The sequence below is a fragment of the Gadus morhua genome, chromosome 8 (assembly GCF_902167405.1).
Source record: "Gadus morhua chromosome 8, gadMor3.0, whole genome shotgun sequence".
NCBI lineage: Eukaryota > Metazoa > Chordata > Actinopteri > Gadiformes > Gadidae > Gadus > Gadus morhua.
In genome coordinates, this window is record NC_044055.1 from 2,461,783 (window position 1) to 2,480,235 (window position 18,453).

General features: G+C 44.4%; 1 protein-coding gene across 1 annotated transcript in view; it reads left to right on the forward strand.

Moving 5' to 3' along the window:
• The first annotated feature begins 1,012 nt into the window (after nt 1-1,012).
• The window catches only part of LOC115548580 (deleted in malignant brain tumors 1 protein), a 59,523-nt gene continuing 42,082 nt past the window's right edge, over nt 1,013-18,453 (forward strand). Inside the window, exons 1-6 of the mRNA XM_030363326.1 lie at nt 1,013-1,067; nt 1,311-1,628; nt 1,847-2,167; nt 2,506-2,826; nt 3,045-3,365; nt 3,852-4,172. Coding sequence (XP_030219186.1) covers nt 1,013-1,067; nt 1,311-1,628; nt 1,847-2,167; nt 2,506-2,826; nt 3,045-3,365; nt 3,852-4,172 — 1,657 coding nt within the window. The remainder of the gene's footprint in view (nt 1,068-1,310; nt 1,629-1,846; nt 2,168-2,505; nt 2,827-3,044; nt 3,366-3,851; nt 4,173-18,453) is intronic.

Genomic DNA, 18,453 nt, shown 5'->3' on the forward strand with positions numbered 1-18,453 from the left:
CATGTATACTGTCAAGGTTAGACGCCCTTTCTCTCATTGTCTTATTCTGTCTAACGAGGACTACAGTATCTATCATGTATCTCTGCTCTTTATTTCTCTCTGCTTTCTTTCTGCTTAATTATTGCTTCGTCGGCCTACAAGGTAAAACCCCAAACTCATTTTCTAGCATTTATCCCAGAAATATGTAGCCTATTGCTTTCAAATAAATAGTTGATGCACATTTTAAATCAATATTTGATGAGTGGAAATTTGAACATATCAAAAAAAAAAGCACAAAAGCCAAAAAGCACAAATTTCAAACTCATTCGAAAAAGAAGAGTTGAAGCAGCTACCTTTTTTTCCGTCGCGGTTTGCCTACAGAGCAGTGCACCTGCATTAAATATATCTGTGAATTGTCACAATTTCTCAGAATCAAAAGAAATGGGTGGCCAAAAGCTGTCATATTGTTAGAAATTTGTGATTTTGGCCGGAAAAAAATGAAATTACCTGTCCCAGATCACGAATGAATAGATTCAATGACGTGACAGTGTTACGTTTTTCCTTGAGACTGGGTTGATTCTCCAGAGAGCAGAAATAGATATCTTGTTACGGTCAACTTCCTACTTAGTTTGGCAGCATTGGGCCAGTGATAGCCTGGTGAGTTAAGTGAGACTTGTTTTCCAGGTGGATAGACAGTGAGTGAACACCAAGGCTTTTGAACCAATACCTTCCATACCTCAAACTTATACAACCTATTCAACCACAGGTCATACCAGTGATCCAACGACCGCTCCTCAAGGACCAGACAACCACCCAGCCGCTGAGGGGGAGGTCCGCTTGGTGAATGGAGGGAATGGCTCCTGTTCAGGCAGGGTGGAGGTCTTCCTCCAGGGCCGGTGGGCCACAGTTTGTGATGATAGCTGGGACCTGGTCGATGCCCAGGTGGTGTGTAGACAGGTGGGCTGCGGGAGGGTGCTGTCTGCACCACGTGGGGCCACTTTTGGACGTGGACAAGGGCCGATAGGGTTGGATAATGTCAACTGCAAAGGCAACGAATCTGTGCTCACACAGTGTGGCCACAGAGGACTGTGGACCCACGACTGTGGTCACCCGGAGGATGCTGGTGCTGTCTGTGAAGGTAATACATTTAACATGTGGATAATGCATTACCTTCTTTGGCTTTTGCTAAAATAGCACGATACTCAATCTATGGCTTATTTTACTATCAAATAAAAAGGTATATGAGGAAAAAGTGCTTATTTTGTTGAGGTTGTCCTCATTCAATACACTTCTGAATCAACCCATAGTCAAATGTTTTCCTTTTGTCGTAGGCCCTCCAGTGAGACTGGTCAACGGTCTCTCCAACAACCCCTGTTCAGGCAGGGTGGAGATCCTCCTCTATGGCCGGTGGGCCACAGTTTGCGATGATAGCTGGGATCTGGCTGATGCCCAGGTGGTGTGTAGACAGTTGGGCTGTGGGAGGGTGCTGTCTGCACCACATGGGGCCACTTTTGGACCTGGCAAAGGGCCTATAGGGTTGGATAATGTCAACTGCAATGGCCAAGAATCTGAGCTCACACAGTGTGGCCACAGAGGACTGTGGACCCACGACTGTGGTCACCAGGAGGACGCTGGAGTTGTCTGTGAAGGTAAAACATTTAACATGTGGCTACACATTATCTGCTTTGTCTTCTGTTAAAATAAAATGACACTAAATCTATGGCTTATTTTCCTATCCAATGAATAAGATCCCATTCTTCCGAAAGCATGTGATGAAAACATGCTTATTATGTTTGTTATTTGAGGTTGTCTTCATTCAATGAATTCTTCAATCAACTCGTAGTCAAATGTTTTCCTTTTGTCGTAGCTGGCCCTCCAGTGAGACTGGTCAACGGTCTCTCCAACAACCCCTGTTCAGGCAGGGTGGAGGTCTTCCTCCAGGGCCAATGGGGCACAGTTTGTCATCATGGCTGGGACCGGAATGATGCCCAGGTGGTTTGTACACAGCTGGGCTGTGGCAGTGCCATATCAGCCACCAACAAGGCATATTTTGGACCGGGAACAGGACCCATCTGGTTGGACGATGTCAACTGTGGAGGAAATGAAACGTCAATAACCGACTGTGAACATCAAGGGTTTGGTTCTCAGAACTGCTATCACACTCAAGACGCTGGAATCATCTGTGATGGTAAACCTGCATTTAGTATGTGTGTGTGTGTGTGTCTTTGTCGTTGTCTTTATGTGTGTGCATGTTTGTTTTTGGGAGTGAAAAAAGACCCAGTGTTGATCAACAAAGACACGCCCCTTTTGGAGGCATAGTTGCGGCACGTTGGAGGCACGTTCAAGATGCTGGCATCATGGGAGTATTTATTAATGACATGCTCACAGACGTATCACTGGAAAAGGTGGTCGCTGGGTTTGCCAAAGCATGGGCTGTCAACACTTTTAAATTTTATTTGAGGTGGTGTTCATGCCAGTACTTCTTCAATCAACTCGTTCTCGTTGATATTTTTTCTCTTTTCATAGCGGCAACTCCAGTGAGACTGGTCAACGGTCTCTCCAACAACCCCTTTTCAGGCAGGGTGGAGATCCTCCTCTATGGCCAGTGGGCCACAGTTTGTGGTCGTGGCTGGGACCTGGCCGATGCCCAGGTGGTGTGTAGACAGTTGGGCTGTGGGAGGGTGCTGTCTGCACCACGTGGGGCCACTTTTGGACCTGGCCAAGGGCCTATAGGGTTGGATAATGTCAACTGCAATGGCCACGAATCTGAGCTCACACAGTGTGGCCACAGAGGACTGTGGACCCACAACTGTGGTCACCAGCAGGACGCTGGAGTTGTATGTGAAGGTAATACATTTAACATGTTGCTACATATTTTCTGCTTTGTCTTCTGTTAAAATAACATGACACTAAATCTAAGGCTTATTTTCCTATCCAATGAATAATATCCCATTCTTCCGAAAGCATGTGATGAAAACATGCTTATTATGTTTGTTATTTGAGGTTGTCTTCATTCAATGAGGTCTTCAATCAACCCATAGTCAAATGTTTTCCTTTTGTTGTAGCTGGCCCTCCAGTGAGACTGGTCAACGGTCTCTCCAACAACTCCTGTTCAGGCAGGGTGGAGGTCTTCCTCCAGGCCCAGTGGGGCACAGTTTGTGATGATGACTGGGACCTGAATGATGCCCAGGTGGTTTGTACACAGCTGGGCTGTGGCAGTGCCATATCAGCCACCAACGAGGCATATTTTGGACCGGGAACAGGACCCATCTGGTTTGACGAAGTCAACTGTGGAGGAAATGAACCGTCAATAACCGACTGTGAACATCAAGGGTTTGGTTCTCAGAACTGCGATCACGCTCAAGACGCTGGAATCATCTGCGGTGGTAAACCTGCATTTAGTATGTGTGTATGTGTGTATGTGTGTGTGTGTGTGGGTGTGTGTGTATGTGTGTGTGTGTGTGTGTGTGTGTCTGTGTCTGTGTGTTGTGTGGTGTGTGGTGTGTGGTGTGTGTGTGTGTGTGTGTGTGTGTGTGTGTGTGTGTGTGTGTGTGTGTGTGTGTGTGTGTCGTTGTCGTTGTCTTTATGTGTGTGCATGTGTGTTTTTGGGAGTGAAAAATTACCCAGTGTTGATCAACAAAGACACGCCCCTTTTGGAGGCATAGTAGCGGTGCGTTAGAGGCACGTTCAAGATGCTGGCATCATAGGAGTATTTATTAATGACATGCTCTCAGACGTATCACTGGAAAAGGTGGTCGCTGGGTTTGCCGATGCATGGGCTGTCAATACTTTAAAATGTTATTTGAGGTGGTGTTCATGCCAGTACTCCTTCAATCAACTCGTTCTCGTTGATATTTTTTCTCTTTTCATAGCGGCATCTCCGGTGAAACTGGTCAACGGTCTCTCCAACAACCCCTGTTCAGGCAGGGTGGAGGTCTTCCTCCAGGGCCAGTGGGCCACAGTTTGTGATGATGACTGGGACCTGGTCGATGCCCAGGTGGTGTGTAGGCAGTTGGGCTGTGGGAGGGTGCTGTCTGCACCACGTGGGGCCACTTTTGGACCTGGACAAGGGCCTATAGGGTTGGATAATGTCACCTGCAATGGCCGCGAATCTGAGCTCACACAGTGTGGCCACAGAGGACTGTGGACCCACAACTGTGATCACCAGGAGGACGCTGGAGTTGTCTGTGAAGGTACTACATTTAACATGTGGCTACACATTATCTGCTTTGTCTTCTGTTAAAATAACATGACACTAAATCTATGGGTTATTTTCCTATCCAATGAATAATATCCCATTCTTCCGAAAGCATGTGATGAAAACATGCTTATTATGTTTGTTATTTGAGGTTTTCTTCAATCAATGAATTCTTCAATCAACCCCTAGCCAAATGTTTTCCTTTTGTCGTAGCTGGCTTTCCATTGAGACTGGTCAACGGTCTCTCCAACAACTCCTGTTCAGGCAGGGTGGAGGTCTTCCTCCAGGGCAAGTGGGGCACAGTTTGTGATGATCACTGGGACCTGAATGATGCCCAGGTGGTTTGTACACAACTGGGCTGTGGCAGTGCCATATCAGCCACCAACAAGGCATATTTTGGACCGGTAACAGGACCCATCTGGTTGGACGATGTCAACTGTGGAGGAAGAGAAACGTCAATATCCGACTGTGAACATCAAGGGTTGGGTTCTCATAACTGCAAACACGTTGAAAGCGCTGGCATCATCTGTGATGGTAAACCTGTGTGTGTGTGTGTCTCTGTCGTTGTCTATATGTGTGTGCATGTGTGTTTTTGGGAGCAAAAAACATTAGTGAACAACAAAGACACACCCTGTCTGAGGCAAAGTTGCGTCAAGGAGTAGTGACATGCTCTTAGACGTATCACTGGAAAAGGCGGTCGCTGGGTTAGGCGGTGCGTGGGCTATCGATACTTTTCGACTGTTATTTTGGCCATTTAATTGTGTGTTCATGCCATGACTTCTTCAATCATCTTATCGTAGCTGGCCCTCCAGTGAGACTGGTCGACGGTCTCTCCAACAACCCCTGTTCAGGCAGGGTGGAGATGTTCCCATCTTGCAGAGGATTATACATTGCCAATGTATCATCTCTCGGGAAGCATGTCCCCGAAAACACAGATTTGTCTCCAGGGGGCCCTATTTTATTTTTTTTATTTTTTTTATTTTTTATTTAAATATAAAAACACAATGACACAAATATCTACAGACATGTACGAGAACAATGACAATAGACATTTGACAGAACACAACAAGGGATGGGGGAAGGGTGCAAGGATGACACCTTAAGATACATAAACATTACTTTGAACAGAAATATGATAGTGACTATTAATTCTCCAGGGGGCCCTATGATATGCGGTCACACTTTGCCTGGTGAACATTTCTGTCTGTTGGACCCATTGTGTCTGTTAAGATAACATTTACTGGATTTCCCACAGTGAGATCAAAATCTAAAAATCTCTTAGAATTATGGTCATGATATCTTACAGTCTTGTTTATTATGTTGCCTGCCAACTTCTTCCTTTTGTTTATCTGCTGTTACAACAAATAAGGCTGCCTGCCTTATTTGTTGTCGTAGTGACAAACAGTTCTAGTTCTCTATGGATATGTTAGTAAATTGAAGGGGGTGATATTATGCCACCAGGCGTGAATGTGATTAGCCATTCAAAGCCGGCAGAATATCAAACATCTTTTAATGGCTATTCACGCTCACACGTGGTGGCCTAATATCACCCCTTTAAAAACCTATTCAAATTCACAATTCCACTTCATAATATGAGAATTGTAACTGTGTACGTATATAGTGGCCATCGCCCTTGAGACGTGTGAGAAGTTTTGGGTTAATTTCCACAAAAATGATCAAATGCTTAACGCTATCAGGGCATTTGCTCTCGAGCTGTGACTCTGATTCACTCCGAATCGCTTGGGGACCCTCACCTCATTGCACCCTACTGACTTGTGACTGGTCACCGTCAATTGTTGCCATCTATGCATTGCGTAGTAGTAAGAATAGTAAGAATTCACATTCACCTTCGACTGCTTTGGTTGTTTGGCAAGTGAAAAGGTCACTCAAGAGAGACATCCTACAGATCCTTTTTTAAGTTAGAGTGTCCCGGTTGGATGAGGTTGATGGATCACTGACTCATCCCTGTTGAATCCCTTCCTCTGTTTTTATCTGTTGACAGGTATTCCTGACAACAAAAACAATCTGAAATTAATTAACATCTGTCGTTCGGCCTTCGTCATTCCCATCATCATTCTGGTCATTCTTTATGGGTGGAGGAAAAAGAGTAAGTTACATTAGACTACAGTTTGAACTAAATTAAACCTTACTGTCATGGAGATTTATACATACATGTTATGTGTCTGTGCCATTTTTTCAATAGAGCATCATACAGAAAACCTTGATTCTGAACTGGTAAGTAAATTATACCCTCCAAATATGTTGCTATTCACATTTCTTACCTCCGATAACTACCCTTCGAATTTCCAAATGTCAACGTTAAACCACTATAAATATTGAACATATCAATAAAAGAGAAAATGTTGTTTATAAGATAATTAAACAACAAAACGCACGTACATTACATTCTCTTCCCAGAGTCCAAACTGTGACCAAGCTGCCGCCATCTATATGAATGTGAGTCTGTTAGGACCCCCTCCTCTCCCTTTGGAGCCCACTGACATAGAACTCAACCCCATAAGCACCTAGGAGGCTCTATGGGAGACATTGACTGTAGGTTTAAAGTAAGTATCAGCATTATCTTGCCGACATGAATGAAATAAGTGTGGAAAAGCAGAGTCAACGAAGGCCTACATCCCGAGGGTTACCGACATGTCCCTCATCCACAGCTTCTGCTGCCTCTGAGATGAACCCCGGTTACTGAGCTGACTCCAAGTGGACCCCTTAAAGCTGTGAACCCCTCTATTCCTGGCTCACCTCATCCTGACAGGAAGAGAAGGGGAGGGCTTTATGACAGCCAAAATGAACAAAGGACCCCACTTCATTCTTCCTCTCACTTTACTTATAATGACTTGTATGTTAATGTTAACTAGTTAATGTTACAATCAATGACTGCCTGGGTTATGAATGTATTCTAAAATCACATATGCTGCTTTTTAATTTGAATGCATGCTTATTGTCTTAGTAGAAGGGATTATCACTGTTCTCGTGCATGTCACATCTTTATGTTAACCCATTTATGTGGTATAGGGGATTGATTCCTGTGATTATACTTGGCTACTTTACTCAAGGTTGTGTTTGTCACACAGGGCCCGATGCATCGGGTGTTGTGATTGGCCAGTGCATGTTAGAGGTGTCCACATTTTTTGGAAAATAACATGAAGCCTGAGTCCTTTCCAAACCAACTCATGTTTTGTGCTTGCGTCTTTATCTTTCAAACTTCAGCTTACTCAACCTCTCTCATTTCCGTATTTTCTGCCATTTTCACGTTATTACTATATACGTCCACCCAGTCAAACCATACACAATGCTAGTGATAGAAAGGAAAGTCCTAGGTCGTGTATGCTGGTCTGACGAGGAGGTGACGTAGTTCCTTCCCAGACGCGATGGCTGATACGATTTGCAAAATCTTTTGCAAAGCTTTTTGCGGATTGAAATGTAATTCGAATTTCGCAACACACAGAGCGTTGCGAAGTGCATTGCCATCACGGGGACGCTATGCTTTACAATTTGAATAAAGGAACTCAAAAAATTGACTAAATGGTATTCTATCTTTATTGTTATAAGTTTCGCAAATTTCATTGAGGATTTCATTGCCACTTTGCATATTAAAATACACCTTGAATAACGTATTTACTAATTACATAATTAAATTGCATAATGAATTGTCCTTGAACAATGTAATGACTTATTAAATTGCAAATGGCAAATTGCATTTCCATTTAAATTTTGCTACATAAATGCTTCCATATCATCTCGTTTAGATGACCCGGAAATACTTGGAGGAAAGGTTGTTTGAATTCTAAAAATGCTTACGAAAGGTGCCTCGATGCAACCTTTAGCATAGGTTACTCCTGACCCACCTTTATGAAAGGAAAGGAGATTTTGGCAACACAGAATCCTTTACGGCGGCAAAATTAAAAGCAACAGGCCGCCGACGAAGTTTACCGACTCTACGCAAAGACACATGAGAGACGTGGTAAAGCAGAAGAAGTGAAGAGAAGAAAAGAAAATTGACAAGACAAGAGTTAACCAAACATTATGGAGAAGAGGTGAATCATCTAAAGAGCTCATAAAAGACCAACATCTTAATAGTTATTTTCATTGCTGATAATTTACACCATAAGAAAAGAAAATGCCAACCTCACATTTAAGAAATACTACCGGGGGGGGGCAGTGAATTTCAAAATAAGTTAAGCCTCTTTTTTTTTTTTTACATGTGAATTGGGATTCAAGTGGCCTAAAAGATTCCCTTTGGCCAAGTCCGACCTGGGTGAATCTCACTGTTGATGACAACCGGATTGAAATCAATCTGACAAGAAGGCATGGATCGAAAGAGCGCTTGCTGTAGTCCATCTTCGGAAAACTGTAGTTTCAAGCTAGAGACGCTACAGTTCAGCAATACTTGCCACCGCGCAATTCATTTTATTCAGCAGCTTTTCAGCTCTCCTTCACCCGATGACGTTTTCCACAAAGGTTAAGGAAAGGTGGCATAAAGGTTAGGAGATTTGATTTTCCGGATTATAATAATAATAATACATTTCAGAATGTTTTAAGACCTTTTTTAAAGCAATCAGTGGATTGTGGTGCCCTCAAGGTATGGAAACATATATGTAGCAAAATTCAAATGGCAATGCAATTTGCAATTTGCAATTCAATAAGTTATTACGTTATGCAATTGACAATGCATTATGCAATTTCATAATGCAATTTGTAAAATACGTTATTCAAAGTGTATTTTAATATGCAAAGTGACAATGCAATCCTCAATTACATTTGCAAAAGTTATAACAATAAAAATACAATAACATTTTGTCAAATTCTTTTGAGTTCCTTTATTCAAATTGCAAAGCTATAGCGTCCCCGTGATTGCAATCCACTTCGCCACGCTCCGTGTGTTGCGATATTCAAATGACATTTCAATCCGCAAAACGGAATCCAAAGAGGAATACAAATAGGAATCCAAAACGGAATCCAAAGAGGAATCCAAATAGGAATCCAAAGAGGAATACAAATAGGAATCCAAAAAGTCAATATGCAAAGTGGCAAACGTATCAGCCAATCAGCGTCTTGACGTCACTTTCTATTGTCTCCAAGGGTATCTCCACGGTAGTAATAATAATAATAATAATACATTTAATTTAAAGGGCGCCTTTCAAGACACCCAAGGTCACCTTACAGAGCATAAAGTTATCATAAATAGTTTAAAACAACACATTGTGGAAAAATAATAATAATAAATAAATAAATAAATAAAACTAAAACAAGACAAAACAAACAAACAATCAAGACAGTGATCAGTTAGACGTTGTGTGCGAGTTTGAACAGGTGAGTTGTGACTTGAAGGTTGTAATGGTGTATGACTGTTTTATGTGTGGGGGGAGGGAGTTCCAGACACTGGGTGCTGAACAGCTGAATGACCGGGCACCCATTCGTAATGAGTCGTGATGTGGGGATACATGGTAGTCCAGCAGAGATTGAGCGGAGGAAGGGAGGGAGTGTATTCTTGGAGTTGGTCGCAGAGGTAACTGGGGGCTAGGTTGTGGAGAGCTTTGTAGGTGAGGAGTGGGTGGAGACGGTGGGTCTCCCGACCCTATGTTTTGCACCCAATATCTGTAGCACTTGGGAAATCTTTGTGTATACCACACTGGCGTCAAAACGTACCAGTGAGGATAAGTCGTCTATCCTATCTCCCAGAACACGCACTCTATCTACTGCATCTGTGTCTTCAACACGATTGTTCTCCACATCATCGGCCAAACTTCGGAGCGTATCAATAATCTCCATTGGTGACCATGGACCATAGGCTACGAACTAGAAGGGAACAAGGAAATTACGAGCAAGTGACGTAGTTGCAGCCCAGACGTTGATTGGCTGATACGTTTGCCACTTTGCATATTGACTTTTTGGATTCCTATTTGTATTCCTCTTTGGATTCCTATTTGGATTCCTCTTTGGATTCCTCTTTGGATTCCGTTTTGCCAAATATTTTGCAAAGCGTTCGTTTTGCGGATTGAAATGTCATTTGAATATCGCAACACACGGAGCGTGGCGAAGTGGATTGCAATCACGGGGACGCTATAGCTTTTCAATTTGTATAAAGGAACTCAAAGAATTTGACAAAATGTTATTCTATTTGTATTGTTATAACTTTTGCAAATTTAATTGAGGATTGCATTGTCACTTTGCATATTAAAATACACTTTGAATAACGTATTTACAAATTACATTATAAAATTGCATAATGAATTGTCAAATGCATAATGTAATTCCAAATTGCATTGCCATTTGAATTTTGCTACATATATGCTTCCATACTCAAGGTGTCAGGGAGGGCATTCCACAGGCGTGGGGCGGCAGCACGGAAGGCCCTATCTTCCTGGTCCTAAGTTTGGTTCTGGGTATGTGAAGGAGGTTAGAGTGAGGAGAGCGGAGGGAGCGTGTTGTGCTATGTAGGTTGAGAAGTGCTTTGAGGTATGGGGGGGCATGCCCATGGATACATTGGATTGGGTCCTGGTAGCAGTACTTTTATGCACAGGGGCGTAGCACAGGATTTTAAAATGTAATAGCCAAATGCGATGTTTCATGACCTATTGATAAGAGCCCTTTCAAGAGTCCTTCCCTCTCAGGCTTAACTGTCGTCACCTTTAACCCATTTGCCTGGCTGCTGGTAATAAAAGTGTAAAATAACATCCATATTTGTTTCATGGTTCAAAAAACTCCAATGAAGAACGAAAAAAGAGGAGATGTGACCCGGCCCGGAGGAAGCCCGGGGCCCCCGTCTGGAGCCAGGCCCAGACGGAGGGCTCGATGGCGAGCGCCTGGTGGCCGGGTTTGCCACGGAGCCCGGTCGGGCACAGCCCGAACAAACTACGTGGCACCCCCCCTCTCTTCATCCCATGGGCCCACCACCTGTGGGACGACCCGTTGGGGTCGGGTGCGCAGCCACATGGGTGGCAGCGAAGGTCAGGGGTCTCGACGGACCAGACCCGGGCGGCAGAAGCTGGCTCTGGGGACGTGGAACGTCACCTCGCTGTGGGGAAAGGAACCGGAGCTTGTGAGGGAGGTGGAGCGCTATCAGTTAGATCTGGTGGGGCTTACCTCCACGCACAGTCTCAGCTCTGGTACCGTACTCCTGGATAAGGGTTGGACTCTATTCTTCTCCGGAGTTGCCGAGGGCGTGAGGCGCCGGGCGGGTGTGGGGATACTCATAAATCCCCGGCTGAGCGCCGCGGTGTTGGAGTTTACCCCGGTAGACGAGAGGGTCGCCTCCCTGCGCCTAAGGGTTGTAGGGGGGAAAACTCTGACTGTTGTTTGTGCATATGCACCAAACAGCAGCTCAGAGTACTCGGCCTTCTTGGAGACCCTGAATGGAGTCCTGTATGGGGCTCCAGTAGGGGACTCCGTAGTTCTGCTGGGAGACTTCAACGCCCACGTGGGCAACGATGGAGACACCTGGAGAGGCGTGGTGGGGAGGAACGGCCTCCCTGATTTAAACCCGAGCGGTCGTTTGTTATTGGACTTCTGTGCTAGTCATGGATTATCCATAACAAACACCATGTTCGAACATAAGGGTGCTCATAAGTGTACCTGGTACCAGAGTACCCTAGGCCGAAGATCGATGATCGATTTCGTGATCGTGTCATCTGATCTGAGGCCGCATGTTTTGGACACTCGGGTAAAGAGAGGGGCGGAACTGTCAACCGACCACCATCTGGTTGTGAGTTGGATCAGGGAATGGGGGAAATTTCCGGATAGACCTGGTAAGCCCAAACGAGTAGTGCGGGTGAACTGGGAACGTCTGGAGGAGGCCCCCGTCCTAGGTATCTTCAACTCACACCTCCGGCGGAGCTTTTCTGGCATTCCTGTGGAGGTTGGGGGCATTGAGCCGGAGTGGGCGGTGTTCAAAGCCTCCATTGCTGAAGCTGCGGTGGCTAGCTGTGGCCTCAGGGTCTTAGGCTCCTCAAGGGGCGGTAACCCTCGGACACCGTGGTGGACACCGGTGGTCAGGGAAGCCGTCCGACTGAAGAAGGAGGCCTTCCGGGATATGATATCCTGGAGGACTCCTGACTCGGTTGCAGGGTACCGACAGGCTCGAAGGGCTGCAGCGGCTGCCGTGTCGGAGGCTAAGCAGCGGGTGTGGGAGAAGTTCGGAGAGGCCATGGAGAAGGACTTTCGGTCGGCACCAAAGTGTTTCTGGAAGACTATCCGGCACCTCAGGAGGGGGAAACGGGGAACCATCCAAGCTGTGTACAGTAAGGATGGGACTCTGTTGACCTCAACTGAGGAGGTCGTCGGACGTTGGAAGGAACACTTTGAGGAACTCCTGAATCCGAATAACACGCCCTCTATGTTGGAGGCAGAGCTCGAGGTTGATGGTGTTTCGTCGTCAATTTCCCTGGTGGAGGTCACTGAGGTAGTCAAACATCTCTGCAGTGGCAAAGCCCCAGGGATTGATGAGATCCAGCCAGAAATGCTAAAGGCTCTGGGTGTTGAGGGGCTGTCATGGTTGACACGCCTATTCAACATCGCGTGGGAGTCGGGTACAGTGCCAAAGGAGTGGCAAACCGGGGTGGTGGTTCCCCTGTTCAAAAAGGGGGACCAGAGAGTGTGTGCCAATTACCGGGGTATCACACTTCTCAGCCTCCCTGGTAAAGTCTACTCCAAGGTGCTGGAAAGGAGGGTTCGGCCGATCGTCGAACCTCAGATTGAAGAGGAACAATGCGGTTTTCGCCCCGGACGTGGAACTACGGACCAGCTCTTCACTCTCGCAAGGATCCTGGAGGGGGCCTGGGAGTATGCCCATCCGGTCTACATGTGTTTTGTGGATCTGGAGAAGGCGTATGACCGGGTCCCCCGGGAGAAACTGTGGGAGGTGCTGCGGGAGTATGGGGTAAGGGGGTCTATCCTCAGGGCCATCCAATCTTTGTACTCCCAAAGCGAGAGCTGTGTTCGTGTTCTCGGCAGCCAGTCAGTTTCGTTCTCAGTGGGTGCTGGTCTCCGCCAGGGCTGCGCCTTGTCACCAATCCTGTTTGTGATATACATGGACAGGATATCGAGGCGTAGTCGTGGTGGGGAGGGGTTGCAGTTCGGTGGTCTGAGGATCTCGTCACTGCTTTTTGCAGATGATGTGGTCCTCATTGGATCATCGGCCTGTGACCTTCAGCACTCACTGGATCGGCTGGCGGCCGAGTGTGAAGCGGCTGGGATGAGGATCAGCACCGCTAAATCTGAGGCCATGACTCTTAGCAGGAAACCGGTGGATTGCTTACTCCGGGTAGGAAATGAGTCCTTAGCCCAGGTGAAGGAGTTCAAGTACCTCGGGGTCTTGTTCGCGAGTGAGGGTACTATGGAGCGTGAGATTGGCCGGAGAATCGGAGCAGCGGGGGCGGTATTGCGTTCGCTTTACCGCACCGTTGTAACGAAAAGAGAGCTGAGCCGCAAGGCAAAGCTCTCGATCTACCGGTCGATCTTCGTTCCTATCCTCACCTATGGTCATGAGGGCTGGGTGATGACCGAAAGGACGAGATCGCGGGTACAAGCGGCCGAGATGAGTTTTCTCAGAAGGGTGGCTGGCGTCTCCCTTAGGGATAGGGTGAGAAGCTCAGCCATCCGTGAGGAACTCGGATTAGAGCCGCTGCTCCTTTACTTAGAAAGGAGTCAGCTGAGGTGGTTCGGGCATCTGGTAAGGATGCCCACTGGGCGCCTTCCTTGGGAGGTGTTTCAGGCACGTCCAGTGGGGAGGAGACCTCGGGGAAGACCCAGGACTAGGTGGAGAGATTATATCTCAACACTGGCCTGGGAACGCCTCGGGATCCCCCCGTCAGAGCTGGTCAATGTGGCCCGGGAAAGGGAAGTCTGGGGCCCCCTGCTTGAGCTGCTCCCCCCGCGACCCGACCCCGGATAAGCGGATGACGATGATGATGATGATGATGATGATTTGTTTCATGTGTTGTAGATATGAAAGAGGATTTCTGAATACGTAATTACATTTAGTTTGTGATGTACCACAATTATTGAATGTTTCATGAAGTTGTATAGTTCTAGATACATGTACGTTTATGAATTGTAGTTGCATAAGGAACATAGTAGTTGCAGATCTATATAATCTATTAGTTCTTTAAATACAGATCTCGATCCACGCATGACTATTGCATTCATAGTCTATGTTTTGCTGCAACGTTTTCACAATTTCCCCGGTGCCGGCAAGCGTCAACCCGCCGTATGAAACATTGAGGTCGTGCCTACCTCATTTCTGTGATAACGGCGCAAAGGGTAATTAAAACGTCAGCTGGTCCACCACTAGGTGGCAGACATACTGCTATTGACAATACAATACTTCACTCTCCAGATGGGGAGATCATTTGTGCTTATGATGAAGGAAGGAAAGTGGCTGAAGTGATGAGAGATTCACTGCCAAGCAGTGCAGATGGCCAGCACCATCGGTTGGTGTTACCCCAACGAAGAAGAGGATTACCGTGAAGCAGCAACGTAGAGGGTATTTTATCCTAATATTAAATGCATCCATTGTATTCACCTCATTGCCAGTGACCACATGCTCGGTGAGAGGTCTTTCTTGGTCGTACGCCGCCTGAAAACCTGGTTGAGATCCAGTATGGGGGATGAGAAGCTTTCTGGCCTTGCTCTAAAGAATGTGCGCAGACAAATCCCCCTGGACCCATGAGCGTCCCCCAGAGAGGGGCTGCAGCTGGCCACAGGAGAATAGTCACTTGTTTTGATAAGAGGTAAGACCATAAGCTATGGTATTACTGTGCTTAATGTCAACTAAGTGCATTCTTTATTTATCAACATTTTTGAGTAAACGCAATTGATATGGGTTGAATGTGTATTCAATTAATTATTTATTTCATTGCAGAACAGAAGAAGCCTGATCAGGAGCTCCACCTTTATCACCTCTTTGTCTCTCTCTCACTCACCATAGACCAACACTACACACACACACACACACACACACACACACACACACACACACACACACACACACACACACACACACACACACACACACACACACACAGATATACTTCAGTTATAGTTTTACTAAACAGTTTTTCCTAAAATAAATGTTTCAGCAGCAACACGGTACTGTGTGTGTGGGGGGTTTCTGGCTACAGCCCTGCACAGGAGGACTCTAAATTATTTTTTTAATATAGCCTACACTTTCTCCGGAGGTGGTATGACAAGTGTTTTCTACATGGAACCAGGCACCTTCATGGAAAATCTGATCCAAGTGTAAACCTTTTTTTTTTTAACTTTGTTGACGTGCAACTTTCTTTTTTGTAAGGTCTAGAAGTGAAGCGCTTCCATGTAGCTGTTGTTGAGCTTATCCTCTATGGTTAAGCATTGCTTTCCGTGCACATTGTGTGCTGTAATACCACTGCATTTCACTTTAATCAAACACTTTGAGACTGTGTGTCGCCTGATAGGCAGGGAGGAGCTGAAGCGGAAAGCTTTTTTGTATTATCTTTTAACTGTTACTGCAGGGCCACTGTTAATATAATATACTATCTAATATATCTATATTAGATATTAAATTAATAGGCTGTGTACTGTATATATATATATATATATATATATGAATATATTATTGCTGTCAAGCGATTAAAATATTTAATCGCGATTCATCACATTAATGTCATAGTTAACTCATTATTTTATAATCTAATTCTAAATATCCGTTGATTTCGTGCTGCAATTCTTTTAGTGAGATCAGAGAGTGTTGAGAAGGACAGTAATAAAATATATTTGGTATGATGGATATAAGAAGAGAGACCCGCAGTGAATTCTACGCGGTCCACTTGACATCGGGTAGGTGCAAGACAGTGGGCCTACCGTAAAACTTCAATAGCCCAGGCTTTTATTTGTTTCAATCGCTGAACTTTCGAACAACACTGTTGCTCAACATTTATTATTTAAATCAGTATGAACATTCCTACTGTACGTAGGCCTATACACATCACCAGGCTATTGAATAACGCCTACACACACACACACACACACACACACACACACACACACACACACACACACACACACACACACACACACACACACACACACACACACACACACAATATTGCGTTTATAAAAGTCCCTCTAAGCGCCGTCCGGCAGCCTGAGCTGTGCAGCCGCAACCTCTCACTCAGACGCAACAAACTGTCAACGTCGCATCCGAGTAAATTTTGTCTAGAGGGGAGTGACATTGGTTAGAAAGTAAAATATGTTGTATAGGTTAAATAGCTATAAAATAGGTGTAAAATAATAATGCCATGGCTGTAGATCTGTGCCCGGATGTGAAAGAGGATTGTTGAATGTGTAATTCCATTGTGTAGTTGCAAACCAACATTGTTGAATGTGTTATAGTCAATCCTACATCAATGCTTATTTGTGGCTCTGGTTGAATATACAACAAAAGTATGTTCTATGTCCTTTCCTCATCTCTTCCTTCCTTGACCTCGATCGAAAACAACATGAGGTCAAGGAAAGAAGCAAAGGAGATTTCATAAGGACTTAGGAAAATACAACCTGCGTTTTAGGAGAATCTGACGGCCCTTACACTAGGCTACTTAGTTAAAGAGCATCTTAGATACTTCGCCTGTGCGTTCTTTCCTTCTTAAGGGTTTAAACATATTTTCTTTGCACTGTAAAGTCAGGTGGTTCAGTTCTGTCATCTTTGATTAATCGACCTACGAAATAGTCTTTGCCTACCCACAAGATCCCCTTGTCACAACCCGTTCCTCTGAACTGCTCGAACCGCCGTACAAAAGCTTACATTTCTCCTCAAACTGGGTGTTTGTTTTTGTATTATTGTGTGTCTGTCACATTCGCTTATACTCCTAAATTGTAATAATAGTAGTGCAATACATTAATTTGTGCTGAAGAAGAAGACCCACACCTGACGCAGGAGTTGTTGCGTCTATGAGGAAAGTCTTTTCATAATAAAGGTCCTCTGGGGCCAATGGACGTGTTCTAAATACCCCCCCCCCCCCCCTAATCTTAATCTACCCCTCTGGTTCGATGCCGTTCCCTCATTTCCTCATTCTGCCTAACGAGGCAGGGTTACAGTATCTAACATGTATTCATGGTCTATATTTCTCTCTGCTCTGTATCTCATGGATTGGTTTGTAGGACTACAAGGTAAAAAACACATTTTCCTACCATTTGTTTTTGATTAATGTAGCCTATTGCTTACGCTGTTAGAAGTTATCTGGTTAACGTGAACGTCCATTTTAAAAACAAAATAAATATCATTATCATTAGTATTTCTATGTTATGTTATAGCGTACAACATAGATTGAGCTTTCTAACTCTATAGGTCAGTTATAAATGAATCACAGATTCAAATAACAAACATACAAACAACTTCTTAAAAGTCTTAAAACAACATAAATACAAATGTTACAGTGAGTAAAGTGCCTATTTTATATTGACTACATGTAAATAATTGAATGTAGCATTTTCTGTCGATTGTATCTGTTTGTAGGCCTATGTGGCAGGCACATTTTAAAACCTTCTTTGCAACGGATTCAAACAGACTTGATTTGAATCTTTTTGATTTATAGTGACATTGTGTTAATGGATCAGTCTAGGGTAATTGGAAAATGTATATATGTATATATATAGCATTTATCAATTAATACACCATTATGTTTTACAACCCAATATTATTTTCTATTACACATGAATCTTCCTCTTGCAATTAATGGCATATAATCAAAATAGCAAAAAAAAAGTTTAAGGAAAGTTGTGTTCCTAATAGCCATTGTGGTCATTGTTTGCGTGCTGCATGTACAGTGGTAGGCATACGTTTAGGCACCCATGCTAAAGTTGACTAAAAAAATCATCTTTTGAAAATTGATCTTAATGCCTTAATCAAACAATTGAGTATGGGTCCCTGAAAGTGAGGCGACATAATGCTCCCGAAATAGTGGTCTGTTTCTCATAGCATTAGGCTAAAGGCCTACATGTTGTACTTATGGATTTTTTTGCATCATAAGTTTTATAATAATGTATGTTCATACAATTTATGAAATGTATGGGTCCCTGAAAGTGAGGCGACATCGATTAATGCTCCCGAAATAGTGGTCTGTTTCTCATAGCATTAATCCAGTACATGTTGTACTTGTTGATCTTTTTGCATCACAAGTTTTATAAAAATGTGTGTTGATACACTATTCCGATATCATAACACAATATTTATTTTGAATTTCGCATTTTACTTGGGGAATATATCATTTTTGAGTGAAAATGACCCA